The sequence below is a fragment of the Mercurialis annua genome, linkage group LG3 (genome assembly GCF_937616625.2).
Source record: "Mercurialis annua linkage group LG3, ddMerAnnu1.2, whole genome shotgun sequence".
Classification (NCBI taxonomy): domain Eukaryota; kingdom Viridiplantae; phylum Streptophyta; class Magnoliopsida; order Malpighiales; family Euphorbiaceae; genus Mercurialis; species Mercurialis annua.
In genome coordinates, this window is record NC_065572.1 from 69,724,829 (window position 1) to 69,747,162 (window position 22,334).

General features: G+C 35.5%; 4 protein-coding genes across 5 annotated transcripts; 2 read left to right on the forward strand and 2 right to left on the reverse strand.

Annotated features, from left to right (window-relative positions):
- Positions 1 to 898: 898 nt before the first annotated feature.
- Positions 899 to 8,948, forward strand: LOC126673107 (ribonuclease J). 2 transcript variants are annotated; one of them, XM_050367092.1, is made up of 17 exons: positions 899 to 1,274; positions 1,567 to 1,795; positions 2,164 to 2,287; positions 2,819 to 2,875; positions 3,181 to 3,372; positions 3,451 to 3,528; positions 4,190 to 4,372; positions 4,495 to 4,575; positions 5,026 to 5,091; positions 5,177 to 5,269; positions 5,789 to 5,914; positions 6,142 to 6,255; positions 6,627 to 6,722; positions 6,807 to 6,904; positions 6,987 to 7,435; positions 7,816 to 8,273; positions 8,528 to 8,948. In XM_050367092.1, the coding sequence occupies exons 1-17, from the start codon at positions 1,118 to 1,120 to the stop codon at positions 8,618 to 8,620; spliced, it is 2,694 nt and encodes an 897-aa protein (XP_050223049.1). In that variant the 5' UTR covers positions 899 to 1,117; the 3' UTR covers positions 8,621 to 8,948. The 2 variants fall into 2 exon arrangements, with proteins under 2 accessions (XP_050223049.1, XP_050223050.1); XM_050367093.1 differs by lacking the exons at positions 899 to 1,274; positions 1,567 to 1,795 and having other exon boundaries at positions 2,170 to 2,273.
- A 436-nt stretch (positions 8,949 to 9,384) lies between these two features.
- On the forward strand, positions 9,385 to 10,257 carry LOC126673108 (putative calcium-binding protein CML19). Its single transcript, XM_050367094.2, has one exon. The coding sequence runs from the start codon at positions 9,709 to 9,711 to the stop codon at positions 10,129 to 10,131; it is 423 nt and encodes a 140-aa protein (XP_050223051.1). The 5' UTR covers positions 9,385 to 9,708; the 3' UTR covers positions 10,132 to 10,257.
- Positions 10,258 to 10,744: 487 nt separating this feature from the next.
- Positions 10,745 to 13,779, reverse strand: LOC126672929 (receptor-like protein EIX2). Its single transcript, XM_050366879.1, has 2 exons — positions 11,138 to 13,779; positions 10,745 to 10,835 (listed from the first exon to the last, which is right to left on the reverse strand). Exons 1-2 carry the CDS (start codon positions 13,777 to 13,779, stop codon positions 10,745 to 10,747), a joined length of 2,733 nt encoding a protein of 910 aa, XP_050222836.1.
- A 1,983-nt stretch (positions 13,780 to 15,762) lies between these two features.
- LOC126673917 (conserved oligomeric Golgi complex subunit 2) lies at positions 15,763 to 20,915 on the reverse strand. The gene is made up of 12 exons (XM_050368234.2): positions 20,414 to 20,915; positions 19,861 to 20,067; positions 19,412 to 19,748; positions 18,791 to 18,952; positions 18,542 to 18,641; positions 18,247 to 18,462; positions 18,066 to 18,174; positions 17,759 to 17,959; positions 17,451 to 17,555; positions 16,405 to 16,530; positions 16,187 to 16,321; positions 15,763 to 16,097 (listed from the first exon to the last, which is right to left on the reverse strand). The coding sequence occupies exons 1-12, from the start codon at positions 20,870 to 20,872 to the stop codon at positions 15,984 to 15,986; spliced, it is 2,271 nt and encodes a 756-aa protein (XP_050224191.1). The 5' UTR covers positions 20,873 to 20,915; the 3' UTR covers positions 15,763 to 15,983.
- Between the last annotated feature and the right edge of the window lie 1,419 nt (positions 20,916 to 22,334).

Genomic DNA, 22,334 nt, shown 5'->3' on the forward strand with positions numbered 1-22,334 from the left:
CTAAAGAAACAATATCCATCATAACAAATCAATATAAAGACAAATTTAATGAGTAAAAACAAAACCCTAAATGCCAGACATTACAACGGAGAAGATAATATAGTATTTATATTGATAAATCAGGTAGTTCATTATAGGATGTTAAATTTTTTGATATGATTTAATTTAATTAAGTATTCTATGAAAAGTGGGAACTAATGTGAATTATCTGTGAATATTAATTTTTAAAATTTAAATAGATCTAAAGTAGTTTAGCAAAATTGGAGATTATGAGAATTCTTTATTTGATGAGAATTAGTGAGAGGGTTCCGTTAGTCCTCTCAATTATATAAGTGTATAGATTATATGAAGTACTTTCTAAGATTAATAGTATTTCTTATGTATTTTTTTAATTTAATTTAAATATAATAAATTCTTTAATTTGTAACTCTTAATAATGTTAAATTTTGTTTTTCTATTTCCATTTCTTTCTACTTAATTTATCTCATTTTTTATTTTCGAAAGAATATAATAAACATAGTTTCAAAATATAAACAATTAATTAATTTTAAAATAATCAGATATAAAGTAAAGTGAAGATTAAATCTCCAAATATTAGCTCTCTCGTTAAAGTATTATTTTATTGATAAACTTTTTACACAAAAGAATTTGACTATGCTATTGAGTATATTACAAATGCATGAAATATTAAATTTAAATTCAATATACTTTTTACTTTTTTTATAAATATTAAATAATTCTATTTTTTTTTAATTAATTTCAGTTTTTTTTATTCTGTTGAAATAAAAACGTTTTTTGAAAAAATAAAGCATAAAATTATTTGAAAAATTAATTGTTTTTAATAAATTTAATGTTTAAGAAGTCACGTGCGACTGTTTATCATTTTGCGTTGTTTGTCTGTAAAATGATAAGAAAGATATTTTAATCTCTCAACCTTACAAAACAAAAATCCTAAAACCTTCCCACTTCACAGTTCACTCATCCTCTCAGCTTCCCGCTCTACACTCAAAACAATCATTACTTGTATGGAAAAAATTCTAGGGTTTCAAGTAATTTGTCACCTTTAAGCTGTTGCTGGAGTTTTTAGAGAGTGTACACAAAGGAAAATAAGAGACACATGCAGTCAGGGTTTTTGGGAGGTTTATCCATTTCATTACACTTTCAAAAAATGGCTGCTTTTAGTGCTATCTCTCTTTGTCCTTACAGTCTTTTGCACCGTCCTCCTACTCAAATGTCTTACATTTCTTGCTCTGTTACCTCTCCTTCAACTATAGGTGTGTAATGTTTATTGTTATTATTACAATTGTATAAATGTTTATTGCATAGTTTACAATTAGTGAAGTTTTTCTTGTTTTAATGTTCGTTTAGTGTGTGAAGTGAGATGGATTTTTTTTTTCAGTTGAAAGATAGTTTACTGGCTTCTGTTAGAAAGCTTGTTTTGGTCTGATGGGGTTCGTAAAGTTGGGGTCTTTCGGGCTTTCAGGGTTTAAAGCGAGTGATTTTTTATTTTATGCTATTTGAGATTTTAACTTTTTTTAGTTGTTGTGTTTTGTTGTGTCATTCTAGGTACTCATGGGTCGAAAGCGCCCCGCAAAAGATCAGGAAGAATGGAAGGGGTTGGGAAAAGTATGGAGGATTCTGTTCAGCGCAAGATGGAACAGTTTTATGAAGGGTCTAGTGGTCCACCACTTCGCGTTGTTCCTATTGGTGGCCTTGGTGAAATTGGGATGAATTGTATGCTTGTTGGGAATTACGATCGCTATATACTAATCGATGCTGGTGTTATGTTTCCTGAGTGAGTTTTTGGCCATAGTTTGGTTTCCTGAGGATTTGACATTTGGTGTTTAGTGCATGGCAAACATCTCTGCTTAGTGTAGTATCGTTTATTAGGGGTACTCCATCAAGTTATTTTCATTATACAGCTTTTTGCATCATTACGAATTTAACAATTTTTAATGCATGATTAGACGAGAGGATTGAATATGTGAAATTAACTTAGTTATAGGGTATACAAAGGCATCAAATCACACCTCAAGAAATACAATTCTGTATGGAAATCACTGGAAACTGTAGTTTTCTTTTGCATAGATTTTAACAAACCATGTTGCTGAAAGTGTTGTCAACTGGATGTGCTGACTGTGTCATTTGTATCATATATTCCAGCTTTGATGAGCTTGGAGTCCAAAAGATTATACCTGATACGACATTTATAAAAAGATGGAGCCACAAAATTGAAGCTGTTATTATAACGCATGGGCATGAGGATCACATTGGTGCGTTGCCTTGGGTAAAGTTTCCTTCTACTCCTTGAAGATGACCCTTTAGTGCTCTGGAACTGCTAGATAAAATATCTTTTTTTAAGTTTCGACTGGGTGTGATCTTCTCATGCACTCTAATATTGATGATAAGTTGAGACACAGGGTTAACCGACTCTTTTTGATTAGTAGAATAGGATTCACAATTGTCCCTTGGCTGATGATGGCTGGGGGGCTGAGGATCACATTGGTGTGTTGCCTAAGGGATTTTTTTGGTGCAATTTATATTGGACTGTTATGGCGACGTTAATAAGTATAACTTGGCATTACTATCCTATTATATGGAGATATTAGTCTTCATTGCTGAATACATTCCCAAGACAGTTTTTTTTAGAGAAATGGTTCAAACCTTATTTTAAAATATTCCTATGACGGTATCTGCTGCACTGTCAAATTAGGTGTATTTCTTGGTATTGTGTATTTCTCAAATACTTATTTCCTTCTTTCAAATATGCTGCCCTTTATTTTTACCACTCACACCAATTCTCATCCTGTTCAAGCAGGTTATACCAGCTTTGGATGCTCGAACACCGATTTATGCTTCATCTTTTACAATGGAGGTATGTATTTGCTGCAACATGCATGCATGACTAGATGAATTGTTACTTAAACTACTTCACAGTTTTGGGATAGTTGCTGATGGACTAACTTGTACATTGATTTCGCTTAACAGTTGCTGAAAATCTAACTCAAATACTGTAGTTGACTTGTATTGTAATTTTGTGTCTATTGATAATAACTCAAATATGTTGTTAATGGTCCAACCATGTAAGCACTCCAAGTTGAAGTACCATGTCCAAATTATGAATTTGACATATTATCCCTCTCTTAAAGGTTATGATATACCTTTCCATATTTGCAACAGTTGATAAAAAAACGCCTCAAAGAGCATGGAATTTTTCTTCCATCTAGATTAAAGGTCTTTAAAACAAAGAAGAAATTTGCAGCTGGGCCTTTCGAAGTAGAGCCACTTAGGGTGACTCATTCTATTCCTGATTGTTGTGGACTCGTACTTCGTTGCTCTGATGGTACAATTCTTCATACTGGGGACTGGAAGGTAAGCTTTTCAATTAATACTTTATTTTTTCTGTTTCATTTGAGTTCATCATCTGGTTAAAGAAGTTTACATGTAAAGATAGATGAATCACCACTGGACGGCAAAGTCTTTGATCGTGAAGCATTGGAGGAACTCTCCAAAGAAGGAGTGACATTGGTAAGTTTCCTGGATTTATTTAGCATTTTGTAATCAGGTTATTATAATTACATGCTCTTAGGGAGCAGAGTTGGATTTACTCTGTGGAAGATTGAAATGTTCTGTGCAAGCTGCCAACAAGAGCTTCACCTTTGTATTTTTGATGATGTTAGATTAAATGTTGATTTTCATAAGTTAATAAGTTGGAATGGCATTTTTCTTCATACATGCTGACTGAGAAAAATCAAATGCATACGACTTTTTAATGCCATTATTGCTTTCAAGCAAATGCAAAGAAGATCATTCTTATTTCTTCTTATCTTGAAAACCACTATTTATATTTTAAGTAATATAATTCTTTTTTCGCTAGACCCAACAATTTTAGGGACATATTTATCCAGATACATGATATTTATTTGAAGTTTGAGGTTGAGAAGACTTGCACTGAATAGTTTACTTGATGTTTTATTTAGGCAGTCATTTGAGGTTAATAATGTTCTCAACCTTGTGCTTCCTCTTTATAATTAAAATTATGAATATTAATTGTTATTATGATGTGATTATAGGTAGAGGTGTTTTGTTTTCAGTTTTAGTGCAACTGGACTGTGAATTTAATTGATCCATAAAGTCATTCATAAATGACATGGAAAGTTGACATGTAAGAATGCATATTTGTATTCAGATGATGAGTGATTCAACTAATGTACTTTCACCTGGAAGGACACTTAGCGAAAGTGTAGTAGCAGATTCATTATTAAGACATATTTCAGCTGCAAAAGGAAGAGTCATCACTACCCAATTTGCATCAAACATACATCGCCTGGGAAGTGTAAAAGCTGCTGCTGACTTGACTGGCAGAAAGTTGGTATGCTTTCTTCAATTTTTTTTGTTCTCAATATTGTAATCACTGCTCAGTGTGCAATGCACTTTTGGTTTTCAGTGATAGAATACATACAGGCAGTCATGATGTTGTGATTTTTTTGTTAGGTCTTTGTTGGCATGTCCTTAAGAACATATCTGGATGCAGCTTGGAAGGATGGAAAAGCACCTATCGATCCATCCACTCTGGTAATAGTTGTTTAAAAAATTTGACCCTTGCTGTCTATTCTGCTAATACCTGGTGGTTGGATGCTAGGTTTTTTGGTTGGGAGGAAAAACAGCATGGTTATTTTCTATTGATCCTAAAGCAAAAGTAGAACGGAAAAAGTGTGAAACTACATGAGTGCAAACATTATTTTGCTAGATATAATGCTTAATGTTCATTCACTACAGGATATTTCAATTAAAAATCTACCTTGACTATTTTTGCTAAAAATTGATATATCAAGCTTGTGATCAATGAGAGAAAAGTAAAGTTTTTTCTGATCAATTTTAGCTCTGACATTTAAGTATTATTCGCATATTCCATTTGTTTGGCATATAATTCTGAGTTATGACGTGTCATTAATTGTTTGTAACACTATTTTCTAACGACATCTTGTCTTATTCTCATGATACCTTCTGTTTTGCATTAAATAGGTGAAAGTGGAAGATATCGACGCCTATGCTCCAAAAGATCTGCTGGTTGTAACAACTGGATCACAAGTAAGATGATCTAACTGCTGATTCAGTTCTCTATAGTTCCATTCCATTTAGCTAGCCATGTGACCATACAATGTTCTTGTGTCAGGCAGAGCCACGTGCTGCATTGAATCTTGCATCATATGGGAGTAGCCATTCCTTCAAATTGAACAAGAATGATGTAATTCTATATTCAGCAAAGGTACAGTAAATGCAATAAGCACTTAAACTTTACAATTTTAACCAAACTATGCCCATACATGAATTCTTTTTCCCTCTCCTATAACTGGATATATGTTCATAAATTGATGGTTCAGCTGATCATATAACACTTGATATATTCATGAGATCATCTTTGCTTCTTGTTATAGTTCTTCATTTTGCTGGATTGCCTTCTCGGTAAGGTCTAAACTAAGATGAGCTAAATCTCTAGGCACTGAAGAGTTTTACTTTAAATGTGTTAAAGCCATAAATGGTGGTACTGTCAAATTTTATATGCAATAATGGTAACGTTGTGTCAGTTGCTAAATAGAAAAATGGCCCGGGAGATCGAGATGATTTAAATCTTGTTCTGATTTCATTACCTGAGGTTTCAGTTCTTTTGTCCCTTTTTTCCCCTTACTTTTGAGGATTTAGAGAAATGGGTTTGACATAGCTGTGTCTATTATTTGTTTTTGAATTGAATTTATTTAGCTGTAGCTGTTCTGTATTTCACTTTCAGGTAATCCCTGGCAATGAATCTAGGGTGATGAAAATGATGAACCGTATCTCGGAGATTGGATCAACTCTGGTAATGGGTAAGAATGAGCTCCTGCACACATCTGGCCATGGCTATCGAGGAGAACTTGTAAGATTTCTTTACTTCTCAAGATTCATTTATAACTTTTTCACATAGAAATTCAATAGGTGAACTACATATGTGTTGTGTGTGCTGATGTCTTTTACCCAAATACTAACTCATAAAATTTATTTTTATTTGATATTCTATTTGCCTGTTTAATACATTGTATTGATTACTGCAAAGAAAGATATAGTCTCATGAGTTTTATCTGAGTATTAATCTGATTTCTTCAGGAGGAAGTTCTAAGGATCGTAAAACCACAACACTTTCTTCCAATTCATGGAGAACTCTTGTTTTTGAAAGAGCATGAATTGCTTGGGAAATCAACTGGCGTTCGACATACCACTGTGAGTTAACTTTCTATCTTTATTATTGGCTGGTAACTTTTACCAACTTATTTTGGTCAGAAAAAAAATAACCATATGAATATTGCAATGTGCTAATTCTGTTTTATCCTTAGTTACATGCTTGCTTCTTCATATTTCAACATGCATCAAGATTTGCTTATATATATAGTAGCATAAAATTGTCAGTTTGAAAAGCCAGTATATAACAGTGCACACTATTAGACCTTAGAATAGAGAGTCAAGTTCGGTGAAACTAAACATGCATAGAAAGGGTTTTTTATGTACATGACATTGTGCATGATTTTATTTTGGTGTTATTGTCTGAATTTATATAAATCATGATGTGGGTAGGATTCTTTACAATTCTTCAGGTTATTAAGAATGGAGAGATGCTTGGAGTTTCCCACTTAAGGAACAGAAGAGTTCTATCTAATGGTTTTATCTCCCTTGGGAAGGAAAATTTGCAGGTTGGTTATGCTTGAAATTTTAAGTTTCTCGGATACAAAGATTAAATTTTGGAGTCTGCTACTGATTGAAGTCTTATATTTCAGCTGATGTATAGTGACGGTGATAAAGCATTTGGCACATCTACTGAACTATGCATTGATGAGAGACTAAGGGTTGCAACAGATGGCATTATAGTTGCTAGGTATAGGATTCAAATTCTTCAAAATGATTCCATTAATCTTACTTCATTGTATTAATGACATCCTGGCATTTCTTTGTTGTAGCATGGAAATTTCACGCCCACAAAATGCAGATAGCCTCATTGACAATACAATAAAAGGAAAAATAAGAATCACAACACGGTGCTTGTGGCTAGATAAAGGGAAGCTTTTAGATGCTCTCCATAAAGCTGCCTATGCTGCACTTTCAAGCTGTCCTGTGAATTGTCCTTTATCACACATGGAAAAGACAGTGTCTGAAATTTTGAGGAAGATGGTTAGAAAGTACAGTGGTAAAAGGCCGGAAGTTATTGCCATTGCTATTGAAAATCCAGCTGGAGTTCTGTCTGATGAGCTGAAAAGAAAGATATCTGGTAACTCTCGCTTTGGTTTCGATAAATCAACCATAAAAAATGTGGTTGATGGACGTCCAAAGAAATATCAATCGGAAAAGGCCCAAGCAGAAAGCAGTGGCTATAGACAAGCAGATAATACATCGCAACATGAATTGGAAGGTCTCCTCTCTCTCTCTCTCTGTGACTATTTGTCCCTCTGTGTAACTGTGTGCTCATTTAGTTTAGGTGGGTGCGTGGAAGAGTGCCTGTACACATGTATGGGTGGTTTCCTAGACATTGCATGTCAGAAAATATATCCATCTATCTATTTTTGTGGTCTCATAAATCTTGTCTTAAGGCTAAGGGAATGTTGCTTGGCTCATGCCAATTAGTCCATGAAATTAGTGGTTGATCTGGTAGACCATAGTATAAATGGCAAGCCATGAGATGAGGATTGTCATTATGATTTATTTTAAATGCAATACATACTAGCTGGTGAATTTTATCGTGTCCTTATTTCTTCTAGATTGTGAACTAAATTGTCATTTCCTATTCTGCAGTTGATGATAGTGAAGTTGGAAGACTACAACCAGATGACAGGATCTCCCCTTCAACTTCCAGTTCAGTTGTCAGACTTCCCTCCGACTCTAAGGATGGAGATGATTTTTGGAAATCGTTTGTGTCACCATCTGATTTGGGTCCCACTAACAATACAGTTCCACAATTGGAACATATAGAAAAGTTGAAGGACGATGCCAGTATAAGCAGTGACGAGGAATCCATGGAAGTGCAGGATGATAAATCAAAACCTTCCAAGAAAGTGAGAAGGAACAAATGGAAACCTGAAGAGGTTAAGAAACTGATAAAAATGCGTGGGGAATTACATGATAGATTCCAAGTTGTCAAAGGGAGGATGGCTCTTTGGGAAGAGATATCTAATAACTTGATAATTGACGGTATTAATCGAAGTCCTGGGCAGTGCAAATCAATGTGGACGAATCTAGTTCAAAAATACGAGGTATGTTCTTCCTCCTTTTGTCTAGAATTATACTTCCAATTTGACAAGCTCCATGTGCTAGCAGAATGAATCCTTGTTTATGTGTTCATGTATGGTTTAAGTTTGTAGAGACCTGTGTTTTTATCCCCATTTTAACTAATTCTGTGAAGATGAATATTTGAATTATGTGTGTCCGTTGCACGGATCTTATAATAAACGTCCTCTAGTTTCCTTGTAATTTATTTCTTACTGATTAGAGTTGCTATTTTGCACAGGAAATCAAAAGCGACGAGGAAGGCCAAAAAAGCTGGACTCATTATAAAGACATGGATGAAATTTTATCTGCTTTTCCAGCAATAACAAAATGATTGGAAGATTGCATTAAATGTTTTGCAAGACTGCTCAACAGCCTAAGTATGTCAAATTATAGCTTCGAGCGTTACGAATCGGCTGATAAAATGAGCACAGCCACTTGATCAGGTATACACACAAGAATTAGGGCTAATATTGAAGGCTTATAGAGCCCACATTGGATTGTTTAATCAGATACACCTCTTGAATAACAAGAGAGAGAAATGATATTGACATTGTAGCCATTGGACCCTTCTATGAAATGGTCATCTGGTAGTATAGCATTTGATTATTGTGATTGTGGTTACTTCTTTATTACATTTATAAAATTTTGACCTTGTTTAACATCTTAGCTTATTTATCATTGGTATGGGTCAAAATGCAGTCACTGACTCACAGTTTCCAGATACATGCGAGTGAAGAACGATTCTTCTTGACTCGAAGCTGAGTAAAACAAAGTGTTTGATCCCTTCTTTGTTTCCATATTCCCGAACAGTCACTAAACTTTAACTCATATCCCAACTTCTCTTGAACTTTTTATTGAGTAAATTGGTTCTTTCTGCTGTTATTTCTGTCAATTTAATGCTGCAGGAACAACAAAATTATAAAAAATTAACTATATAAATTTAAGAACAACAAAATTATTAAATATAACTATATAAGTTTATGAACAATTTGGAGAAAGAGACGATAGTCTAGAAACCGGAGTGACTGATTTTTATAAAGATCTGTGATAGTAGTCAGTTTTTAGACTGTTGATTCACCAATCTAGCTAGAATTTAATATAATATTCTCACCTGTGTCTGTTCTTGCATGTTCAGTTGACATTGTCCTTATGCACTCTGTTTCTTCTTTATTTCCTCGTATCTACAGCCGTCCAGTTATTCCTTAACTTAGCATTTCTTCCATATGTGAATTAAAATAGGGTCAAAAAGACTCGTATTCCACACGACCTTAACACATATAAACACTGGATTTTACTACCATGCTATAGTATAAATCTCTGCTTACAATCAGTTCTTTCTTTTCATACCCAAAACAGCTTTGTTTCTTGATAGCAACAACAACAATTAAACATAAACTACCTGTGCTTTTTGTATCATAAATGGCAAGCGGAGGCGAATTCCAACTAATATTTCGCCATTTCGACAAAAATGGCGACGGGAAGATTTCGCCGTCGGAATTAAGTGATCATGTGAGCTTGATAGGAGGGAAGTCGTTCGCCAAAGAGGCGGAAATGGCGGTAGAGTTACTCGACTCGGACGGTGACGGATTGTTGGAATTGGAGGATCTTGTGAGGCTAATGGAAGGTGGAGGTGAAGAAGAGAAGCTGCGAGATTTGAAAGAAGCTTTTGCAATGTATGATGTAGATAATTGTGGGTATATCACTCCATTGAGCTTGAAAAAGATGCTTCAAAGACTTGGTGAGTCAAAATCTGTTGCTGAATGTGAGGTGATGATAAGTCAGTTTGACCTTGATGGTGATGGTGTTCTTAGCTTTCAAGAATTTAAGATTATGATGCACTAATCCCTAATTTCTATCTTTATGCATGCACTCATTTTTCATGTATGAAATCTGACAAACAGATCTCTCTCTCTCCTTTTCCTATGTAATCAAGATTTTTTAGTTGAATCTGAGAAATACTTTCATCAAGTTAAATCAATTGTGGTTACAAACGTAAGAATCGTAGAAAAACACTAATCATTTCCGTCAAGCTGACCAAGAACAAGATGCTTAGATAAAAATATACGTAGCATTGTTCGTAAATTGTCCTATAATTTTTTAAAAAAGGTGGCATAACAACATACTATTGTACAAGTAATAACAGTTTTAAAAAGGTGACACAACAACATACTATTGTACAAGTATTAACAGTATGAAACTTGTAAAAGTGTCATTTCTTTGATAAGAATGATCTAAGTTCATGGCTAAGAGTGCAGAAATCAGTAGTTTTGGTTTCATTTGCAGCTGGACAACACACTAAAAGACATTATTATATCCTTATTGTCAACTGTTATACGGCAAAACCCATGCATTTTCCCCAATTCAATATCTAATTTACTGTATCATTTTGTTCTTTGTATTCTTATATTGGTATTTTAGGCATATTCCTCTTATCCAAGCAAATACCAAAGCAGATTTATTGTTCATCATTTATTTCTTCTTTCATGTGCTCTATAAAGTTATGTATAAGACAATATGCTGAAGCTCTAACATGAAAGTACTGGAAGCTGTAATAATTAATTAAAAATCGTGTGTCATTGAGCAAAACGCCCGATTCACCTACGAGTCATCATGAGACGGTACTTTTAAAACATCGACAAATAAATAAAAGTGTAGATAATTTAGTGCTGTTTTAAAGTGCATATTGCACTAACAAGTCCACAGCTTGATTCACATGTTATCTTATAAAAACAAATTATTAAAGAGTTTCAATAATTACAAACAATCGCCAATAAAGATGGAAGTAAAGGATTATTAAACATTCATATGAATCAGTTACCAGCTTCTGTCAAAAAAAAAAATCAGTTACCAGCTAGCAGCTGGCCAGACCTGTGAAGCAACAGACTTTCCACAAACTATCCAAAATCCTGTAACGAACCCCACCGCCATGCTCACGTAAAATCCTGAGCTTATAATCTCATCTTCGTCTTCAACAACTTTGCCGCCTCCTTCGGTCGAGAGACGATCAGGCTCTTCACCAGGGCACTTCTTTAGAAGTGGTTTGCCACACAGCTCTCTGTTCCCCATGAAAAACTTCTCATCAAAGCTCTGTAGTTGAGTACTCCCCGGAATTTTTCCTGAGAAATTGTTATCTGACAAGTTTAGGTAGCTCAAAAAATTCAGATCACTAAGGCCCTCTGAAAGGCTACCGGACAGATGATTTGCTGATAGATCGAAAGATTCTATCAAACTCAATCGACCGATGGTGCGAGGAATAATTCCATTCAATTGATTGCGCGACAAATTTAGGGAAATCAGTCCTGCGAGGTCAGTAATTTCATCAGGAATTTTTCCGCTCAATATATTACTCGAAAGATCAATGCACCGAACAAGGCCAATAGTTTTTCCATACTCTACCTCTAGTCCTTTCCATACGACTCTAATAATTTCCGAATACGGCACCATTGCAATCCATCCATTTGGATTGAGATCATCCAAAGGATGCGAATACAAAGGATAGCGCCAAGGATCAATTGTGCCATTTTTTCTTGCCATGGCTGTGAGATTACTGAAGCACTGAGGTATGCTTCCTGATATAATGTTATCTGAGAGATCCAATATTTGAAGTGAAGCCAGATAACATAGTTCCAAAGGTATGCTTCCGTAGAAACGATTTGATCTTAGTCGAAGAACAATCAGATCTTTAAAATTGTTCCCTATCCATGCTGGAATTCTACCAGAGAATTGGTTATTTCCAAGGTCTACAAATTGTAAACTTGTCGAATTAGCAAGGGACGGAAACAGTTCACCGGAGAAGTTGTTGTTGCTGAAATGCAATGTTTCGAGCCCAAGTAATCCAAATGAGGGAGGGATAGCACCATACAATTTATTGTTTGCCAAATTGAGAATCATGGATTTCCAATTCTTCCAACAATCGGGAAGTTCTCCGGTTAGCATGTTATCAGAAAGGTCAAGGTATTCCAGTTTCTCACCTGATATTGAACATAGGTTGGATAGAGTTCCTGAGAACATGTTTTTGGAGAGATTCAATATTGTTGTATCAGGTGGCAGTTGAGGTATTGGGCCATGAAAGCAGTTAAAACTCAGGTCAATTGTATCAAGAATGAGTGGTAATTTATACACTTGACCTTTGATTAGATTGGAGGAAAGATTCAGGTATCTCAGTGTCGGAGGAAGTTCCCAGAATCGATCACTGATGTGATCGGAAATATTGGTGTTCGAAATATCAAGGTGAATGAGTTTCTTTTGTGTGTGCAGCCATTGCGGAAAACGGGGTCCCAGAATGCATGATCTCATTTTTAAGCTGATAAGCTGAAAAGGTGGAATCCAGTTAGAGCTTGAAGTAAAAGTATAAAAATTATCAGAAATGTCCAAGTACCACAACTTGGAGAGCCTTGAAAAATGGATGTCTGAGATAACACCAGACATGGAATTTAAAGAGAGATCCAAAACTTCAAGAAAGGAAAAGTTTCTTGGATTGGGAAAGTGTCCTGTTAGATTGTTTTCTGATAAATCAAGTTCTTTCAGATTGCAAAGATTCTCAAATGATCTCGGAATCTGACCTTCAAGATTATTAAAAGCAAGTTTGAGTTGTTTAAGCGAAATCATCGCCCCAAAAGCACATGGAATTGGGCCGCGTAGCACATTGTTTTCGAGGCATAGAGAAACGAGACTATTATTGAAGTTGAACAGCCAAGGGAAGATGGAGGATGATATGCTATTGTACCTAAGATCAATGACCGCAAGAAACTTGGAAGCATTGGCGAAAGATAGACGTGGAGGAATCAACACAGAGAGCCCACAATCCCTCAACTGCAAGCTGACCAGAGAAGGGAGCTTGTTGATTGCTTCCAACCAGTCTATTGCGCGGCTAAGATTGTTATGGCTCATGTCAAGATGTTTTAATGCAGGAAAATGAGAAAGAAACTGAAGGTTTTCAAGCTGGTCAAAATTATTATCTCTAATATCAAGAGAAACCAACCTGGAGAGGTTTCCGAGCCGATCAGCAAGTGTTCCGGTGAAGGAACTCCCCGACAAGTTCAAATACCTCAAGTTTATTAAAGAACCAATGAATTCTGGCAGGGATCTACATCTACTTGTGTCAAACAAACTCAAATCCAAGTATGTTAAATAACGCAGCTGAAGCAATGAAGAACTTATTTCTCCTCCAAAAGGCTTGTAATCGAATCCTGCGCCAGGTAGAAAAACATAAGGAGGGCGTAGGTCAAGGCCGTAAACATGGCCGGATTTTCGGTTGCACCAAACTCGTCTCCACTTGCAGCAATCTTCTTCTTCGGAACCCCAAGTCGAAAGCTGATTGAATGTATCCACAAGGCCATGTTTGAAGTTGAGAAGAGCTTGTTTCTCCCACTTTAGGCACTTGATGCTCTTAAACTCTGTCACACTACTGCTGTTTCCAACTGTACTTCTCATGCATAGTAAACATAAAACCAGAGAGACAAGAAAATATTGAGATCCATGTGCTTCCATTATGGTTAATTGAGTATTCGAATAGGCAGTGCCAGTAGTTTGCATGAGGTGAGTTTGGCTATATTAGTAGATTGCATGAGGTGAACTGTTATTCTGTTTGCATCGCATTTGGAATGTCCATGCAAAGACTATGAAATGGTCATCTGTGTTCAAGCCGACTCCGGTCTTGTCTAAACCTCGGCTGCTTTGGACCATTGAACTGCTTGAACGCTTTGTGGATGCTGTTACCCAACTTGGCGGCCCAGACAGCAGTTACTCTTGCATTTGTTGAATTAAAAACTCCTTCAATTCAGCCACTCCCGAGACCATTATTATGAGTCTTTAATTAAAGTTCTAACTGAAATGAATTATTGAATTGTAACATTAAAAACTTATACAGAATTTGGAATGATTTAAATTCTTTGCAAAATCATATAACTTGCCGTAGATGTGTTGCACGGATCTTGTGATAAATATCCTCTAATTTCCTTGTAATTTTATTTCTTACTGATTGGAATTGCTATTTTGCACAGGAAATCAGAAGTGACGAGAGGAAGGCCAAAAAAGCTGGATTCATTATAAAGACATGGATGAAATATTATCTGCTTTTCCCTTTAAATATAAGAGCCACTTGATCAGGTGTACACATAAGAATTGGGGCTAATATTGAAGGCTTATAGAGCCCACAATGAATTGTTTAATCAGATACATACACCTCTTGACTAACAAGAGAGAGAAATGATGTTGACATTGTAGCCACTGGTCTTTGAAATGCTCATCTGGTAGTATAGCATTTGATCATTATGATTTGTGGTTACTTCATCTGGGCTAATAATCACCCATGGCCCCTGACTTTAAGGGCTACGGGCGGATGTCTAAAAATGGGCGCTAAACCCCCTAATCTTTGTGGCGGCGCTCACAAAACTCCCCTAAGACCCAAAATCGCCGATTTTATTTAAAAAGGGTGACGTGGCAGCGATAAATGTCAGACTGAACAAATTCTGACTTCATGTCAGCCCATGTTAGGTGTCAGATGACACCTCACCAAAAACCCCAAAAATTCTAAAATACCCCAATAATACAATTAAAAAAAAATTAAAACAACCAAACCATTCAAACCAAACCCAAATAAATTTAACCAAACCACTTTACCCCTACCCTAACCGCCGGCCACCAACCTCCGGGCACCGCCGCCCCACGGCCGGATTCCGGCCACCACCTCTATTCTTCATCAAAGAACAGACCACCGTGGTCTGTTCTGAGGAAACGGCCGGAAAAAATATTCCGGCCGTGGGGCGGCGGCGGCGGTGGTCAAGGCCATAAACAATTATAGGGCGGAGGTCAAGGCCGTAAACATGGCCGGATTTTTCATTGCACCGAACTCGTCTCCACTTGCAGCAATCTTCTTCTTCGGAACCCAAGTGGAAAGCTGATTGAATGTAACCACAAGGCCAAGTTTTAACTTGAGAAGAGCCTGTTTCCCCCACTTTAAGCACTTGATGCTCTTAAACTCTGTGTCACACTGCTATTGTTTCCAACCGTACTTCTCATGCACAGTAAACATAAAACCAGCGAGACAAGAAAATATTGGAATCCATTTGCTTCCATTGTTTTGAGTAAAGAGAGATCAAATTAGATTGATTATCAATGTCCTCACCTATATCATTTCTTCTTCCTGTGGACTTTATTGCTCATTAATTCTTGCTTAGACTTGGAAGATAGACATGATTGGCCAGTAATGTTACCTTGTTGACTAAAACTAAGACTTTTTGGCTAGTGTATCAGTCGGTGTTTGGTCTTTTTCAAATACAAATCCACCAAGTTCTGATGTCATTGAGCATATAGTTTAAAAAATTAAAATTACTAACTAATTTCAAATTTTACCTACCAATATTGTTAACTAAGGGCACTTCTTTACAGGAAAAGTATTTAACCTAACCTCTACCAAGTCAATTAAATGTTACTAATACAAATCACTCCGAGTACAATAATCAAAAATACAACTCAGAACAAAATTCCAGGTTACATTTATTAGATGAATCAAAACATTTTAATACAAATTATAGCCTCTCCTACCACTCAACCAAAATATATGTATAAGCCAAGCATTCTGTCCAACAAATAGAAATATTTCATAGCAAACTCAGCTTATTCTAAGAGTATTTCGATTTTTAAAGTAAAAATAAAAATTAGGCATTTACAAGCTGCTTGCAGGTAATGCCTACTTAGAACCTGATCAAACTCTGTCTATCTGGAGGAGCAACACATTGCCACAAAGAACGATATGCTGGAATATTATCTGCCTCAACACCAAGTGCTGAGAGGTTGCGTCCATACTCCTGATAAAGTTATACACACGTTAACCATGTTGAATCATTTTCCACGGCACACTGCAGGCATGAGAGCGCAAGAGAAGACTGAGGATTACCTGGATATCAAGAAACAATTGCATGCATATCTTGTCTGAGTTGGAAACGCTACGATCTGTAGCATCTGAGCTTGCTGCACCTCGTTTTTGGGCACCCTGCCGTATTTTCTGCAGTGAAACTTCAGTTTTCCTAGCCTGGGCATGGCAAAAAATGATAGTGTCAAGAATGAAACTCAAGATAGAAAAGCAGTTTCACATTGAAAGAATCAGACACTAACCACGCTGACAGTCTCATCAGCTAATTCAAAATAACGACCAGTTATTTCTGTTGCTGCACCAACCAGTAATTCCCTCCTATTATCCTTGGTTAAATATGTCATTGCTCGCTCCCCATCCAGAAAAGCCTGCAAGGAATGAGGAACTTACTTCACTATAATATCAGACAACTTAAATCACATGGTAAAATTTCAAGTACAAAGCTTATGTCCATGTAAGACGAAGTCAGACCAAAATCATAGTCCATGTAGCATTTACAGAAAGTAAAAAAATGATACTCCCTCTGTTTTTTTTTAATTGTAGCCAAAATTGTAAATATTGAAGAAATGTTTTTTCAGACTTAAATTATAAACGTAAAAACTAATATAACCCTTTTAATTAAATTATTAGTTAATTAATGCTTTAATTCATAGAGTCATTTAGCTTTGTAAATTGAACCATAAAGTCATTTATTAGGAAGAGCAAATTTAGAAGATAATTGTTAAAATCGTCTTGAAATCCTAAAAGGTCTAGTAATTGTAGATAAATATATTTAGCTACATGGATAACTAAAAAAAAAGGAGTCAGAATCAAAGTAAAAATACCAGAGTAGTACTCCCTCCATTTATTTTTTAGTTGTCACTTTAGGCAAATGTATTTTATCATCAATAGCCTTTTTAGGAATTCAAATTATCTTCCAAATTTATCCCTCCCCTAATAAATGACTCTACGACTCAATTTATAAAAGCATTTATTATATAGTAGGGTTATATGAGTATTTACTCCCATAATTTAAGACAAAAACCCCACTTCCTTAATATGTACAATTTTAGCTAAATGGAACACTAAAAAAAATGGAGTATTAGATAACAAACTATCATTGTAGAGATAAATCAAACCATAATGTCTAGCTAGCCTTGAAATACAAGAGAGCAGATATACTTCATCAAAAAGTACTAGTACAAGATAACCAACTTTTATCTCAATCCTAAAACACAAGACTTCCTAGACCAAAGTAATAACTGGACTAACACATGACGGATCAAACTCACAAGCTCAGAAACATTACCTTTAAAGGTTGTAATACTCCCGAGACATAGGGTGAATGTCTCTGAGGAAGAGGCTTATTAGTCATCCTGTAAGTTGCAGATATTCCCTTCACTTGTCTCAAGTCCTACAGCATTTTCAAGTCAAAGCCTTATACAGGTCATTATTTTTGAAATCATGAATAACTGAATTAAATTATGAACCATATGTGATTTAGAAAAAATGCTCTCTGTAAGCACATTCACATAAAAAAAGCTGTGCAGGTTAATGAAAACCAGGAATCCTTGTCCTAAACACCATCAATTTAATCATTTCTAAAATGACACTTACCTCAACAGCCCTATTGACCAATGTCTCAATGATAGCATTAATAGCAAGAGGTGCTAAATCATTTAATGACTTTCCAGCTTGTAAAATGCTTTGTTTTACTAAATCAAGAATGTCCGCAGAACATGAAGAGAGAAGCTGAAGTATGTGCTCAAGATAGTCTCCACATACCACTGTGGCCAGACCAGTTATGTCGTGAATAATCTGCAAAACCAACATTCTCTATCAAGTGCTCATGGAACATTGATAAGGCTCAGCTTACAACAAAGTAAAATGAGTATGATATAACCATGATAAGGTTAATACTTACATAAATAAAATCATCAGGCATGGCTGAAATAGCCCATTCATATCCAGTATTGGAGCCTGAATTACCCATCTTCCTTGCAGCCAATCCAGACGATAACCAACTTGAGTATCTGTTGGACATTTGTTAAAGCCTGTGAATAATTGAAATATGCTGAAATTGTCCATTATATAATCAAACAAACCTTGTAAGAAGCTGTAAAGATAAGCGAAAAAACTTGTCTGAGAACGAGAGGATGAGAACATCTTCTCTCCAACAAGATCTCAAGCTCTCCAAGAGAGTGACACTTTGTTTTAATGTTAGGTCTTGCAAATTTGTTTGGCCAGAATGTAAGTTCTCAATTAGGACTAGACTATTTGCTGCAAGTGCAGAATCCAGAGCACCTGCTATTTCCTGAAATCTGCAATAGCTGGCAATATAAGTCCAACCTTCTTATGACATTTATATACAAGCAACTGTCTAATATTTTGGCTGCATACCTTAAGGAAAAATAAACCCCAACATTCCACTGTTTCAAGAATTCAACATAAACAGCTTCAGCTCGAAATTTAGCTACAGCAGATCTGGATGGACAATAGCCTTGCATGACAATTGGATGTTATAACTACAATGACCATCATAAAATTTTAATTTGATGTTTAGTATGTGTGTGTTATTGTTGGGGAGAGAGATAGAGGAAGCGGCTTAGTGTTGGAAACGTGGGAAGAGATATGTAAGCCATGTACTACCTTCTAGATGGGCCAAGAAATCCAGGCTTGATTTGTAATTTGTCAGAAATTCAGTTGGTCTTCCTGGTGAAAATGCACCTGGCTTTCCCTTTTGAATTGCTGAGAGAACCTCTTTCAAGATTGAGTTGGCCAGGAAGTCAAATGCATGGAGGCCCGAATTCTCTAAACCATAAAAATGAAAAACAAATAAAGAAGCAATTTAGTGCTATTTGAACATGGTGGGAATAAGATTAACAAGTGTAAAAAAGTGTATCTCCAAAGGGAGCAAACACAATATATTTGACTAATATTTCATCATTTTTATATGCTGATAGACATTGTATTCCTTCACAAGTTATTTTTTGGTAGATTACATTGTCTCCCGGCTTAATGTTAAAAACAGTTGTTGCTCCAACAAGCATGGTAAACACATGATAACCATCAGATTTGAAAGAAACTAATATAACAAGATAAATACATATTAGATATGTTAGTCTGGCCTAGATTAGTGAACAGATTCAACTCCAGCCTCGAAATAAAGCCACATCATGAAGTAATCTTTTTGCAGTTCAGCGAGGCTTTGTTTAATAACAGCAACAAAAAGGTACATGTCATGTATTAATGAAAGACATAAATATTTACCTTCAGAAGTTATTTCTAAAAGAAATTTACAGTCTTTCTCAATACATTGCTTGATTTGGTGATAGTCATTTTCGAGTCCATCTCCAGATACCCCAGCAACCATTCCTGATGATCCATGTGGAATAATTTTCTGTATTAGTGGCGCAACAATACTCGTGCGGAAAATTTCTTCTGCGCTACTAGTATTATCAATGGCAGCATATGCACGTAAACAATTGTAAATTGCATTTTCATCTCGGTGTTCCAATCCATCCACAAAACAATGTCCCAAACTTGCATCCAATAAACAACTCGCACTATAAATCCTCTTTTCCATGTTCTCAATAAAAGGAAGCTTCTGTACTGGCATAACAGAGAAATGAGATGAGCACGTCTATTGAATAAATTATTACATTTGTATAACTTATGCTAACAAAAACATAGTTATTAAAAGCCTGAGCAAAGGAGACCTGTGAATGAGCAATATAAAATTTGAGCCGATTCATCTCACTAGCAATCCTCTCGAGAAGCATACTTTGAGTCTCTCTCAAATTTGTTCCATTCTCAACTGATTGTAAGGAAGAGCCGTTACTTATAGCATTCTTTACAGTTGAGCTCACGTCTCCATTTGACCAGTCACCAGGCACACTTGGTAGCTCCTTTATAAGTTTCTCAACCTGAACATACATCACATACATACATTTTCAAAACAATAACATTCTCAACATAATTATAAAATCAAAACATAAACTAGAGTCGCTCGTTCAAATTTTACCAAACACATAACAGATACACAATTTCAAGATTTCTATTCTATTATTGAAACATTTATGTCAATTTCACGAAGTTAAAAGAACCGAATTCCAGCAACTGCTACTATGCAACATTTTCAAACTAGAATTAAGTAAAATTAAATCGAATTCTTAATATCTTAGACACTCCAAACACAGCATTATATACTACAAAATTCAAAGATCTACTGTAAAAAAAAATTAAAAATACACAGTATTCAAAAATAACTACCTTAGAAACAACGTGAAACGTATCCAAAAGTAACTCCAAAGCCTCTCTGGCAGAAGCAGCGTCCGATCTCTGTTGCAATCCATTCCTCAATGCCACCAGTGAACTTTCAACGCTTCCTCTAAATCCTTCGATCTTTTCTCTTAGTTCCAACAGCGGCGCGCGCATTCGCACCACCGCGGAGTCCACGTCGACAAGCTTAGTACTGAGATTAACGAAATCGGCATAATCGCGGTTAATGAGGTCGATGAGTTCGTGGTTAAGGGAGGAGAGATAGGACTGGAGCTCCGAGCGGAGAGTATCGAAGGGAACGAAAGTCCGGAGCTCCGAGATGTAGGATTCGGAGTCGAAATCAGGAGAGAGGAAGAGGTTAGGTTTGAACCAAAGCGGGTGGGTGTCGAGTGGATCCGAAAATAGATCCGTGGCGGATCTTGGTGGTGGAGGTGACAATGAATCCACCATTTGATTACTTTTTTTTTAGTAATGCTCTGTTTTGTCTTGCTGAGAATTATGCTGTGAGTTTTTTATGCACATAGCGGTCGGTTTTGGTAACATTAAATTTGCTTTTTTTAAAAAAAAATGGGATAATTCTATTAAAACAAATAGAAAGTAATTACAAACGTCAGCATAGTAAGACTTGACAAGAAACGGATGAATCGCACTAAAGAGTGTGCCGCCTAATTTTACAGATTTTCTTTAAAAAGAAAGTAAATTAGAGATTTATTTCGATAAATTCATACAATCTTTTTTTTTATAAAAGGTGGAAATCGGCTTTTTAAAGAGTCATGTTAGTTGTTAGTTACTGAGGCGTGTTTCGAACTCACAATCTCTCGATGCACTTAGAGACGCCTTAGCCATTCAGTCTAGACCCACATTGGCATTCATACAATCTTCAATCATCACTTTTGCTCCAATAAATTTGGATTTCTAAACTACAAAACAACATTTATAGCATTCGATCTGATAATGATGTTATCCAGCCCCTTACTCAGTGTTTCCCTAATTCTCATAATTTCGGTATTCCTTACTTTTTAAATTAATATTGTTAAGATATATATATATCTTAATATTCTTTATTTGAATGTGAAGTCCTGGTCCGATCAATATATTTTAAAGTATTTTCGGTTTACATTTTAAAAATTTCTTAATTTGATTAAGATCCTTAAACTTAAAGAAAGTTGAAAATCTTTTTAAAATTTATCTTGATGTTTGTTTAATGTTTATTTTTGATGGTTGTAGATGTTAGATCTATTTTCCGAATTCCTTTTAAAGATGAAGTTCATAAACTTATTATAGTAATAGGCTCCTCTCTCTTTTTAAAAATTGTTCCCCCTTCTTTTTAAAAAAGCTTTTTTCATCTTCATCTTCGTCTTGTTGGGAGTGGGAGAAGGTGATTTTTCCGGTTTAGTCGGAAAATCATCTTCTCTCCACCCATATTACTACTTTTAAAGTTTTATTTTGATTTCAATAAATCTTCTCTAGGATGTTTATTTTGATTTGGTCTTTTCTTTTAAATCTAATAAATCTTAAAAAGGTTTTATGCTTCTCCTTGATTTGATTTAAATCTACCAAGAACTCTTAGTGTTTGTTCGATCTTTAAAGTCAAGTGTTTATAGATTTAAAGTTCGGGAGGTTTGTGAATTTTATCTTTGTAGATCTAAATGAAAATGTTGGTTGAAAATATTACGCTTTAACGGATCAAGCGGATCTTCCGCCTTATCGGAAGAAAGAGATTGAAATCCTCGTCCAACAAAACTTGGTTTATCGTTGTGTTAAGTTTACGGGATCCATGACTAGATTTTTTTCTAATATTTGCTTGTATCTTGTGTTGTTGCCTTTTATTTGATTGTATCAACCTTGAAAGATCATATAGAAAACTCTTGTTATATGACTTTCATTAATCTTCGTCAATAGACTTACCTTT